The sequence below is a fragment of the Vombatus ursinus genome, unplaced genomic scaffold (genome assembly GCF_900497805.2).
Source record: "Vombatus ursinus unplaced genomic scaffold, bare-nosed wombat genome assembly UNPS02014839.1, whole genome shotgun sequence".
NCBI lineage: Eukaryota > Metazoa > Chordata > Mammalia > Diprotodontia > Vombatidae > Vombatus > Vombatus ursinus.
The window spans coordinates 4,745,898-4,758,152 of NW_020954617.1; the positions used below are offsets into that span (position 1 = coordinate 4,745,898).

Consider the following 12,255-nt stretch of genomic DNA (forward strand, 5'->3'; position numbering starts at 1 on the left):
TTCTCAGGAGCAGCTTGTTGGGCCATTTTGGTGCCACTCAGAAATAATTCCAGGGCAAAAAGACAAATAAGAAATGTGATGAATAGCCCTCAAGCACCTAGCCCAGGTGGTCTGATACTGAGAGCAATAAATAACACTTGACCCAAGGTCTGAAGCCCAGGCAACTTGAAGCCAAAAGAACATTAAAGAGCCTTCTAGCAGGCAGCCTGAGAGGTCTGAAAGTAAAGGCACCCCTACCTAAAGCAGAAGCAACAGAAAGAAGTTAAGCTAAAATTTTCCTCTGGGTGGCAGCAAAGAAACCTGAGATGGCAACTGCCATGACTGATAATGATAGAGGCAGAGCCTCAGCCAGTTAGTTAGTGCTGAGGAGGCAAACGCGTCCCCAGAGAGCTATTTCAGCTTCATCTAAAGGCAGCCTTCCTTCCATTATCTTGATATTATAAGTTTCTCCCCTAGGGATTTGCGTATTCCTCATTGGTATATGATGTATAGAGGGAACTGTTCTCCATTCATTTTGAAGACTCAAGAAAGAATTAATGACATGGTTTTTCAATTTTAGTTTTGTTGCTGTTGTTCAGCTGGAAAGGCAGCATGGCATAGTGGATAGACATCTAGACCCGGAATCAGGATCAGGAAGATGTCGGTCCCACCTCTGAAAATTAGTGACTTTGTTCATCCTGGGCAAGTCACTAAGTTGCAGAAGGTTCTGTCCTGGATTGATACTGAACATTTCCTCATAGGGAAATTCCTACAGAGATGAAATCACAGATCAATTAAAATATCCAAATAGATGCTTTGTTTTATTTCTGGTGATTTATCTAGATTGTACATAAAGTCTTGACCAGATAAGAAGTTTGACCGAAGAATATATTTTCCTTTTTCTGTATTGAAATTTAGCATAGCATAGTAAGCCTCAGGATAGAATGGTGTGCCCTTCTTTCAGAGGATTACAGCTTTAGAGCTTGAAGGGACATTTAGACATCATCTAGGCCAAATCTCTTACTTTATTTCTATTAATATTATTAAAAAATTTTTGTTGTGAACTTGACAAACATGAGCATTTCCATATAAAAATATCACAAAAAAGGATTGTACATGAGACACAAAAAAAAACTCCATTACAGTTTTCATTTCTTTTCAAAATCATGTAATAAATTCAACACAATCCTTTCAAAGATGTCCCACTTGTCTGTATCTGTCTCTGAGTTTCCTTTTGTTCTGTTTTGTCTGTTTCTTAAAAGCTGCTGAATTTATTTTTTTTTTTGTGGGGGAAAGTATCATCAGTCTCCTTCCTCCCATTCCCTTCACTAGTCCCAATTAAAAAAATAAAAAAAAACCATGGGGATAATCAAAAGTAAACACTTCTGAGGGGGGTCAGGGTCAAAAGAGAGAATAGAATAAATGGGAGGTAGGATAGGGTGAAGGAAAATACAGTTAGTTTTTCACAACAGGACTACTGTGGAAGTGTTTTACATGGCTCCACATCTATAACCTGTATCAAGATGTTTGCCTTTTCATTGAGGGTGAGTGGGGAGAGAGGAAGGGAGAAAATTTGTAACCCTAAGTTTTAAAAACACATGTTAAAAAGAAAAAAATATAATTAAAAAAACACTTTAAAAAATCTTATAATAATAACAAGTTTGCCCCAAACCCTCATTTTAAAGATTCAGATTGAGTGACTTGGTCAACGTCACACAGGTGGGAAGCCCATCCCCAAGTCCCCTGACTCCAAATTCAGCATTCTTTCTTTTGTATTATGTTCCCTCTTTATCACAGGATTCTGATACTGTGACTGCCTACCTGAACAGTATATTGATGTTTTGAAGGGTTTCCTTCTTTGCTGTTGCTAAGATGACATGACCTAATAATTTATTACTGTGAAGCTCATCAATGTCCACTGTAGCTTTAGTCAGAATTGATACAATGAACAACTTTTACATAGAAATAATATGCTGATATAGGTTGTACACAATTTATATTCTTCTTCCAATTATCCCCAATGCAATTTGAACTAAAAGCATACAGCCCTTACTTCAGAGCATGTTTTCTCAAAGGCTGGTGGAGAATCTGAAGAGGTTATGATAGTTCATACTTTTAGGAATAGACCCAAGTCAAGAGAGCCAAAAGAGGAGAGAGTACCCAAAAGAAAGGAAGTATTTTAAAATGTCAAAAATGGCAGAAAGGTCCAGTAGAATGAGGAAAGACCATTGGATTTAGCTGTTGGAGTAGTTGATAACTTGAAACAGAGTAGTTTCAGTTAAGTGATAGGCTCATAAGCCAGATTACATTAGCTTGAGAAATTAGTGAGAAGTGAAGAAATATAGGCAGTAAATATTGGTTGGTTGGTTCTGTTCTTCCTCTGATAGCCTTTTTCCAGATCTTAGAGAACTGCTGCATAGTCTTCCTTCTGTACCTCAAAATTTCTTTGTATCTTTGCTTCGGACATTTTCAATGTTGATGTTCCCTCCAACTTTATAGAGCACAACCTCTCTCTGCTTTTGTTCATGTCTTTATGAGTTGCTTTGTCAAAAAAATTCCATCATCATGAAGTCAGGCTTCTAGCTGGGTCCTTAGTCAACAGATGTGTAATACCTCACTGGGACCTTCTTCAGAGCATTTCCAGCTTAATAGGACTTGCTTGTGTTCTACTGGTATAGCCTCTTAGAAAGCAGAGTCACTTATGTGCCATAGTGAGGCAGCAGAATAGTTTTACTTTCCTTGAGTCTTAGTCGTTTTAATATCCTGTTTAGTGCTCTGACAGTAGCTTATTGAACGAATAAGAGAAATCAATAATGTCTTGCTCATCTACACGTGATATTTCTCAGTAAAGCCCTCCCCTGTCCTTGCCAAATAACTTTGCTCTTTGAACACATCATTTTGTGATACCTCATTCTCCCAGTTTTGCCAATGAAGCAACATTTCTTGGTGTAGAGATTAGTAGTATACAGCCCAGGTGCTGAAGGCAACTCCTTTTATAGTTGTTGTTCTTCATTCGTGTGTGGTTCTTTGTGACCCCTTTTGGGGTTTTCTTAGCCAAGACACTGGAATGGTTTGCCATTTCCTTCTCCAGCTCATTTTAAAGATGAAGAAACTCAGGCAAACAGGGTTAAGTGACTTGCCCAGGGTCGCACAGCTAATAAGTTTCAGAGGCCAGTTTTGAACTCTGGAAGATGAATGTTCCTGACTGCATGTCCAGCACTCTAACCACTGCACCACCTAGACAGATGCCCTTAAACCCAGTTTTAGCTTGGTTAAGTCTTATCTATGTGGGTAGGGAACCTACAGTTATTCTTTCTAGATTTTCTTTGATTTTCTTTCCAAGAATCATCCTCCAACTCATGTGCTGTTCTACAAGGTCTTTAATGATCTTTTCCTATAGATTTGAGGTATAGCTCTTAACAGTTGCTTTTATTTTTCTTTTTAAATGAAGTTACCTTGTGCCTATTTATTGCATCATTACCTTCTCAATTTCAAAGTGCATTGAGGAGGCAGAAACATTCCTTTAAAAGGTGCTATCTTCATTGGTAGATTAAATGTACCTAATGCAACTTTAAACAAGTTTATCTGAAAGAATAAAATTTTCCTAGGAATAGTTTATTCAGAAAGAGAGACTGTGAAAATAACATCAGTATGAAAAGATTGTTGTTCTTTCCTTAGTTGAGAAATAGAGAATAGAGAACAAACTAATAAAGAACAAATATTGTGATAGATAACAGAAAGCCATGAGGAAGCCCTCAGCCATGTCTTTGGCAAAGAACAACGATGAAAAGATTTGGCTCAGATTATTTCTATAATCTCTCTGCATTGAGATTTGACATTATTGTGTCATAATTAAATGCCCCTATCCTGAGGTGGTATAATCAATGAGAAGTACTTTTAGCAGAAGTCTCTGCAAATATTCTTACCTTTGTGTCATGTTCAATATAAATTAATTATTGGGATCCTACAATTTGATAATGAAAAACAAGTTGAAATAATTGATAAACTGTTTTGCAAAAATGTTATAGTGATGAAATTTGGAGTATATCTTATAATGTTTCCTCCTTTTATATCCTGACAATAACATAGTCTCCCAAAACATAAAGGACTGATTGCAACTAATAATACTAACCTTAAACTTTAATAGTTGACTGTCAAAAGAAAGCATGGGTGTTTGCTTTTAAGTTAGTCCTATAGTTGTCCTATGCTTTTGATCTCTTTTGGTGCCATTTACCATTGTCTTCATTTACATTATTGCATATACTCTTTTCCTTTTGTGTTATTTACTTCCTCATTTCATAAAGTAGCTTTCCGTATTTTTTCACATTCTCTGTTCTGTGTGGTACTACAATATTACATTAATATGCACAATTTGGAGAGGCAGCATGGTGTAGTGAATAGAGCCAGGCAAACTTGGGGTCAAGTACCTCTGCTTGTACATTCTAGTTGTGTAATCAGTTACAGAGAAGATGCCTGTCTGCATTGGCAGAGCAAGTGTCCTAACTAGGGAGTTCTCTATAACACTGAAAACACAAGTGTATTACTATCCCACAGTTTCTTCAGCCATTCCCCAAAGGGCACCCGGTTTTCCCATCTTTGCTATATAAATACTGCTGCTCTATTTTTTTTTACATAGATAGAACTCTTCTTATGCAGCCAGAATTACCTATTTTGTCTTCATTTATAGTTATGAAAAGTATTTCCTTCCCTTTTCTCTTTATTGATCATGTGACCTTTTATATCTAGGATACATCTGTTTGGATCTTATTGTGGTATATAGTATAGAATGTTGGTGTAAACATTTTCTGCCAAATTGCATTCCATGTTTCCCCATTAAATTTCATGGAATAATAAATTAACTTTGGTAGTATTATTCTTTATATTATGTTAGACTAGTCCAACCTTGAGCAATTAATCATTCTCTAATTATTTTAAGTCTGTCTATTTCTGTAAAAAAAAAAATTTTTTTAAATTGATTTATTTATATAGTTACTATATAAACTTTGGTTGATGGACTCCTAAAAATTTTTTACATTCCATAGGTATTTTGAATGGAATCTCTCGATCTCCTGCCTTTTTAATTTTAATTTTTGTTAATATAGATGAAGACTTTTGACTTATGGGTTTATTTTATATACTGTTATGTTGCTAAAGTTATTCCAATTAATTTTGGTTGAAACTCTATACTTTTCTAAGTAGATCATATTATTTACAAAAAGTGATAATTATGTTTCTTCTTTACCAATACTTATTCCCTCATTTTCTTTTTCTCATATTGCTCTAGTGCTGTATCAAATAGAAATTCTTGTTTTAGTATTGATGTTTTTGGCAAGGCCTCAAGTATTTTTTCTTTACTTGGAATAGTGACTCTGGATTTTAGAAGAAACAGGGTCTCTGACCTCAAGGAGCTCACATTCTATTTGAGGAGAAAACACACAAAAAATAGTATACACACAAGACATATAAAAGAGTAACTGTAAGGTAATCTTAGAATGAAAGTAGGTAGGAGTAGAAGGAGACCAGGAAAGATCTCCTGAAGTAGACAGGATTTGAGATGAGTATTGAAGGAACTAGTGTCCATTTGCCATTTTAGAGAAAGGTCCAGTTTTTTTTCCCCCATGCTTTTTAACATTTTTAATAGAAATAAATGTATTTTGTCAAGAGCCTTTTTTTGCATCTATTGAAGTTTTTTTTTTATTTGGGGAGTATGTTATATTTATAAGACTTATAGGGCCATAGATTTAGAATTGGAACCACCTTGACCAAATCATACCATTGCTAGACATATATCCTCAAAGAGGTCAAAAACTATGTAAAAAGAGGCACATGTACACAAATGCTTATGGTAGCACTTTTTCTGTTAGCAAAGACCTGGAAACAAAAGGATCACAATCAGTTGGGAGACATCTAAATACCCAGCTGCAAGAAATTGCACTTCAGAAAATGATGAATATGATAGATTCAGAAAAACCTGGAAAGACTTGTGTAAACTGATGCAGAGCAAAGTGAGCAGAACCAGAGAATAACTTATACAGTCACTACAATAATAGAAAGGAAGACAGTTTTGAAAGACTTCGGAAAACTAGTGACAAGGTATCCATTCTACCTCTTGGCAGAGAACTAATGGATTAGAAATGTAGAAAGATATAAACATTAAAAACAATAACTAATGAACTAATTAGAGCTGATGAGTTTAGCAGTCAGTCAGTTAACAAGTCTTTTTCCATGGTCTGCGCAATGTGCCAGCATTTAAATTTAAAAGTGAAACAGTCCCTGTCCTCGTCAATCCGACATTCTACTATGGGGATGCAGAGAGAAGAGGAGAGAGCCCAGGATTGAATCTTGGCATACTAACAGTTCAAAATGGAACATGGATAGTGATACAGCAAAGAGGATTTCAAAGAAGGAGCAGTCAGACAGGTCAGAGGAGAACACAAAAGTACTGTTGTAGAACTGAAGTCAGGAGAAATTGTAGGAGGAAGAACTGGTCAATAGATTCAAAAGGAGCGTAGAGATCATTTTAAGGCTGAGAACTGAAAAAAAAATAGCCATTGTAGTTACAATCTTTCAGAAATCTTATTTCCAGTCTTATCAATACCATATCCTTCTTTCATATCTCTTATTGTGATTTTAAAAGATGCTCAAGGTTCTTACGGGCCATTTTCTCTTCTACAAGTGTAGTCGTTACTCTTGTTCTTTGTGCAGATTTCTCCTTACTTCTACCCTGTAGTATTTGTTTACTGCATTGTGGCCTCTCCTGTGTGGGTTGTGTTTTATTTATTCCTTTCTTCAGTCTTTCTGTTTTACAAGGATGCTTTTTCCTGTGAAGTTTCTTTCCCTCATTTTCTTTCATTTTGAAAATTTGACACATTTTTTATTGTTTCAACCACCCTGACACATTTGGGCTTAGTTTTGACCATTCTGCCATCTTGCTAGAATTCTCTTGAGTAATTCCTTGGAAATATTAAGGTCTGTAGTGATATTAAGTTTCATTATTCTCTGCTGAATCATTTCCCTGTATTATCCAAGAAGCAAAAGTTATATTAGTAAAATATCTGATGACAATAGGAAGGAAAAAGAAGATGCTGTGGTTTCTAATTTCCAAGTCTTTATCTACTCTTTATCGAAACCGTATCTTTTTAATGGCACTCTTTAGGCTTTAAAACTTCATTAAACAACTGAAGCTTTTTCACATCAATAGCCAGAATCTTAGAAAGAAATAGAAACACATTTCTAGAACTATGCAACACCTCTGGAGGGCAAATCATTTAACAGTGTTCAAAGTCAATTTTACAGTAATAAAATCAGTATTCCCAGAGTAAACAGTTTCCATTTCTATCCTGAGTAGGCAGAGATGATTTGTGGGTAAGTTCTGTGTCACCTGAGGGAACTTGTCATTCTGCCTTACTCAACTTTGCATTTGATCTACTATGAAACTAAAGTTAGAGGAAAAGAATTTTGGCCTCGTTTCTTTGCACTTTTAGGACAACAAAAAAATGCGTGTTGGAAGAAAAAGGAAGCTCCAGGCTTATATTTAAAGTCTCGAAAAGACTCTCCTGTGATGGCTATGATTGAGATTGAAGACAGCTTCTACTTTACTAAAAATTGAGCCTATATGATAGTCTCTTACCTAGACAAGTTATGCTGTTTATCAAGTCAAAAGCAATCACTGAAATGTTGTTAGGATCCTTCTCTCACCGACTCTTCTCTACCCAAAAGTATAGGCACTTTCTTCTCGTGGAAAGAGATTTAAACTTATTTATTTATTTAAACTTTAAAAGATTTAAATTTAAAGATTCATGTTTATATTTTTTTATACCTTTCATTTTGGAAGTACTTTGTAATTACATTGTGAATGATACAGCGTAGAGTTTAGCTAAGGACAAAGATCTAGGCATAGTTCACCTGAAGCTATTTTTCCATCTCTGCCTTGTCACTTAATGGATGGTCCATATTCTAGGTATGGGTTTGCTTCCCTAAAGAGTCCATCAGGAGATTGATTTTTTTCCCTCTGAACTTTTGGCTTCTGAATATAAACACTACTGGTTTTGGAGGGAGGCTTTTAAAATTGGCTTTCATCTTGGAATTGTCACAATCAGTATTAATCTCTAACCTGTGCCTTAAAAATGACATTTCAGATTCCCTGTGCTTCCTCCCAATATGTCCTTTATGGAGCAGAGGTTGTTGAGTTGTGGGTTGAGTTTTGGGAGGCAGCTAAGAACATCCTATTGATTTTTTTTTAATTTTATTTTTTTTTAAACACTGCAGCAGTGAGCTCCCATTGCTTTCCCCTCTCTCACAGTCTGAGCAGGTCGGCTCCTTGATGAAATAGACTAGTGGCTTAGCTAAGGGAAAGGTAGTTTGGCTGTAGCAAATAGATCCATCCCTTACAGTTCATTTTTTTTTGTCTAATCAAGACTGCTGCAGTAAATGGCTACATTGTTAGTTGGTTCTGACTTTTTATTAGCTTACTTTCCAGGTAAATCTAGAAGGCATCTAATGTTTCTTGGGGGGGGGGGGGGGGGATGTAAAAATACATATTTCTTTTGCTTTGGGACCAAAGACTTTCATTTTAGAGTCATTCACTGAACTTGTAATGTGATGTATTTAGTTCAAGAATGCATTGTTGAATTGGAAGATCCAACTTAAGAATATGGTACCCTAGATTTTGATGTCAAAAGGGTTTTAATATCTCTAGTGTTTTATGCCCCATAATATTCGTCATACTTAGGTATTCTAGGCTTTTTCCAACTACAGATGAAGTATTTACACATAAATGTTTGTGGGCATTTGTTTGTATATATGTTGTTCTCAGGGGCAGCTAGGTGGCACAGTAGGTAGAGTGCGGGGCCTGGAGTCAGGAAGACCTCAGTTCAAATGTGACTTCTGACACTTTGTGGCTGTATGACCCTGGGCAAGTCACTTAACCCTGTTTAGCTGAGTTTCCTCATCTGTAAAATGAGCTGGAAAAGGAAATGGCAGACCACTCCAATATCTTAGCCAATAAAACCCTGAATAGGGTCATGAAGAGTCAGATACAACTGAAATGACTGAACAACAACAACATGTATTCAGTTGTGCATAAGAATTTCAACCAAGCTAAGCTGTATGTCACCTTATTTTTATTTTTAATAAAATTGTGGTGTTGGAAAAGCTTTGAGTAGATAGATTACTGTCTCTCTTTTCTGCTGTCCTCTGTTTAAAGAGAGGATGAATCCTATTACTGTAAATGTTGTTTTGATCCCTGCCTAGCTTCTCTAGATACCTGTGGCTCCAAAGCACCTTTGTGTCTTCTGAGCTGCTATGGATACTCTCAAATACTTGATGGCTTGTTAAATTTTCATTATCTAATATGCATTAATTTAGTCATAATAGCCCTGTTGCTAGGAGTAAAGATTGAAAGTAAGAGATTGCAGCAGCGTAGATTAGTTGTGTCATTGGAGTCAGAAAAATGTGGAGAACCTTCTGCCCTCGTATGGAGTTTGTAGTTAGTGTATGATTAATACTAAGTGTGGTAAAAGAAAGAAAGTGTTTTATTGCTCTCTGGTATGTCACTTGTGTTGTTTCCAAGGGATGTCTGCTTGACAAAATCTCTTAATTGTAAACATATAGTCTATATTTCAGATATCTTCCAATGTGATAGTACTTGTTTAAAACATCACCATAGTTTAGTTGCTTTGAGATTTAAGATTGGACAACTTGAAGAAAATAAAAGAGAGTTTTATAGAGTTTAAAAGAGAGGTTTAAAGCAGAGAATGTGAGTTTTAATATGATCCGACCTTGTAAATTTTGCTAGTTGTTTTCAGGTGTCCTTAGTCCCAAACTTTTTATGAATCCTTGGGCATGACATTCTCTTTGTTTCCTTCCACCACTACAATAGGCGTTGGTTGTACTAAAGTTGATCTGGAAGGGAAAACCTGCCTCTCTTTTGTCACTGCGTGTGTATCTCTCTTTTCCTGTGTTTATAAAAGCTTAATATGTCCCGGGACAGCAAGACTATGAATGTGTGTGCCTTAGTGGTGAGCTCAAGTATAATTTCTAAGATTAAGCAAACTATACAATTTGATTTTGAATTTTTGTCTCCATCATTGAAAGAATTTGCTACTGTCTGGAAAATTTCAGTGGACCTAGAGATAATGTATATGGCACAGATCTCAGTATTTTATTACTATTGCTTCTTTTCTTTGTTTTGGTGACATTTGTCAAACTATCACAGTTTTCTCTGGCTTTAGTACCTTACCAACTTAAATTATATCTCTAGGTCTTGTCTGAACCCTAGAAATAGACACAGAGAGAAAATTATTGTCACGTGATCAACGGATATCAGTTTATATAGAGTTTTGAAGATTGTGGTTTTACCACGTGTAGTGAGCTTTGAATCTTATATAATGTATTTGAAGGGAAATTGAGCCAGAGTTGTTTTCTGAGCAAGTAGAAAAGGCTCTGAGAGTAACTTAATGGGAAAGGAGAGTGATGTATAGAAAGAAGAGTGCCAGTACTGTTATAAGATGGACATCTTTGTCTCTACAAATTGACTCTCCTTAGTACTAATAAAAATAGAACATTAATTGCCTCATCATATGGTCTGGAATTCTTGATTATCAACATGTTCCTAGGTTCACCTATTCAATCGTGTCTTGGTCCTAAGGCCCAAGAAGAAAATGGTGCTTTCCATCTTATGAATGACTCTGTTTACTCTTTCTCCTGACCAGGATACGCAGAAAGCCAAGCAGTTCCTGCCTTTCCTCCAGCGAGCTGGTCGTTCTGAAGCTGTGGTGGAATATGTTTTCAGTGGTTCTCGCCTCAAACTCTACTTGCCAAAGGAAACCTGCCTTATTACCTTTCTACTTGCAGGTAAGTTTCATGTTTTTTCCCAAGCACTTATCCTCTTTTCACCTATGTTGTTTGTATTTTCATTCTTTCTAAATAAGCTGAGGCCCATGAGGAATCCATACTTTCTAGCTGGCAGTTGAGGCTCAGAAATTTAAATCATTCTTGAATCTATGAAGGGGAAAAAGCATAATTCTAAAGGGGTATATGTGGCTCTTTTTGGTTTCCTTCTTCACCCTGCTTCACCCTGCCTCTATAACCTGAAACCTAATCATTGGCATTGTGTATGTTGTCTCTTGAAGCAAATTCTTTGATATTTGGAGATTGTAATGACATCCATTCCTTATCTCCTTTCAGAGCTTACGAGACAGAAAGCCAAGCTTTCTGGGTTTATTTACCAACATCATTGTTGCTTTGGCAGTATGCTCTGAATGCTGGACAGATGATTTACCTTTTCTTTTCCTCCTCACTACTGTAGAAAATGAGGGACAGGCAACTTAATGGCAGCACCCAACATACAACTAAAGTGAATAAAACGCCAAGTTCATATTGCCAGTTGTAATGCTTCAATACATTAAAAATTCATGATCTCATTGTGGGTAAACTATCAATGTTGATCACAATTGCTGTATAACTTTGTAAGTGATTTTAGAGATTTACTGTGACTGAAAAATTCACAAACCTAAAGCCAGCCTGATAGTGAACCTTTCCTAATAAAGCTAGGCCAGGCCTTAAATATTGCACTTAAAGTCTGTTGCCAGGCTACTATCTAAAAGGCTTTTCTACTTGGTAGGCACTGGTTGTGTTCAGCTGGTATAATCTTCAAAAGCGCAGAAATGATCACCCTTCCATGGTATAGTGAGGCTTTGGAATAGGACTGTTGTGACAAATTGCCAACAGGCTGTTTGATAAGATTCTCTAGGATGGTACTACCTACTTGAAGTTCTTCCCCTGCCATCTTATTTGTGGGAAAACCTCAGAACACCTGTTAAGAACCCAGTTGTTTTCAGGTGTCCTTAGTCCCAAACTTTTTATGAATCCTTGGGCATGACATTCTCTTTGTTTCCTTCCACCATTACAGTAGGCTTTGGTTGTACTAAAGTTGATCTGGAAGGGAAAACCTGCCTCTCTTTTGTCATTGTGTGTGCATCTCTCTTTTCCTGTGTTTATAAAAGCTTAATATGTCCCAAGCCAGCAAGACTATGAATCGTGCACTTTGAGCAATTTCCATTTATGCACTCAAGGAGCAAATTGCTTCATTTCTTCTCTGCTGGAAAATAATAAAGTTATTTATTTACAATAAGTAGTTCACAGAGGCTGTCGTCTATAAGGGAAAAACCATCATTTTGCCTCATTCCCTTTTCTTCACCCATCTTTGAACACTTAAGAGGTATACTTGTCTTATTATTTGCTGTCCAGGCTTCCTCATAACTATATTAACTTCTT

General features: G+C 36.3%; 1 protein-coding gene across 1 annotated transcript in view; it reads left to right on the forward strand.

Annotated features, from left to right (window-relative positions):
* The window catches only part of SND1 (staphylococcal nuclease and tudor domain containing 1), a 439,872-nt gene that overhangs the window by 241,866 nt on the left and 185,751 nt on the right, over positions 1 to 12,255 (forward strand). The window contains exon 14 of the mRNA XM_027840174.1: positions 10,692 to 10,833. Coding sequence (XP_027695975.1) covers positions 10,692 to 10,833 — 142 coding nt within the window. The remainder of the gene's footprint in view (positions 1 to 10,691; positions 10,834 to 12,255) is intronic.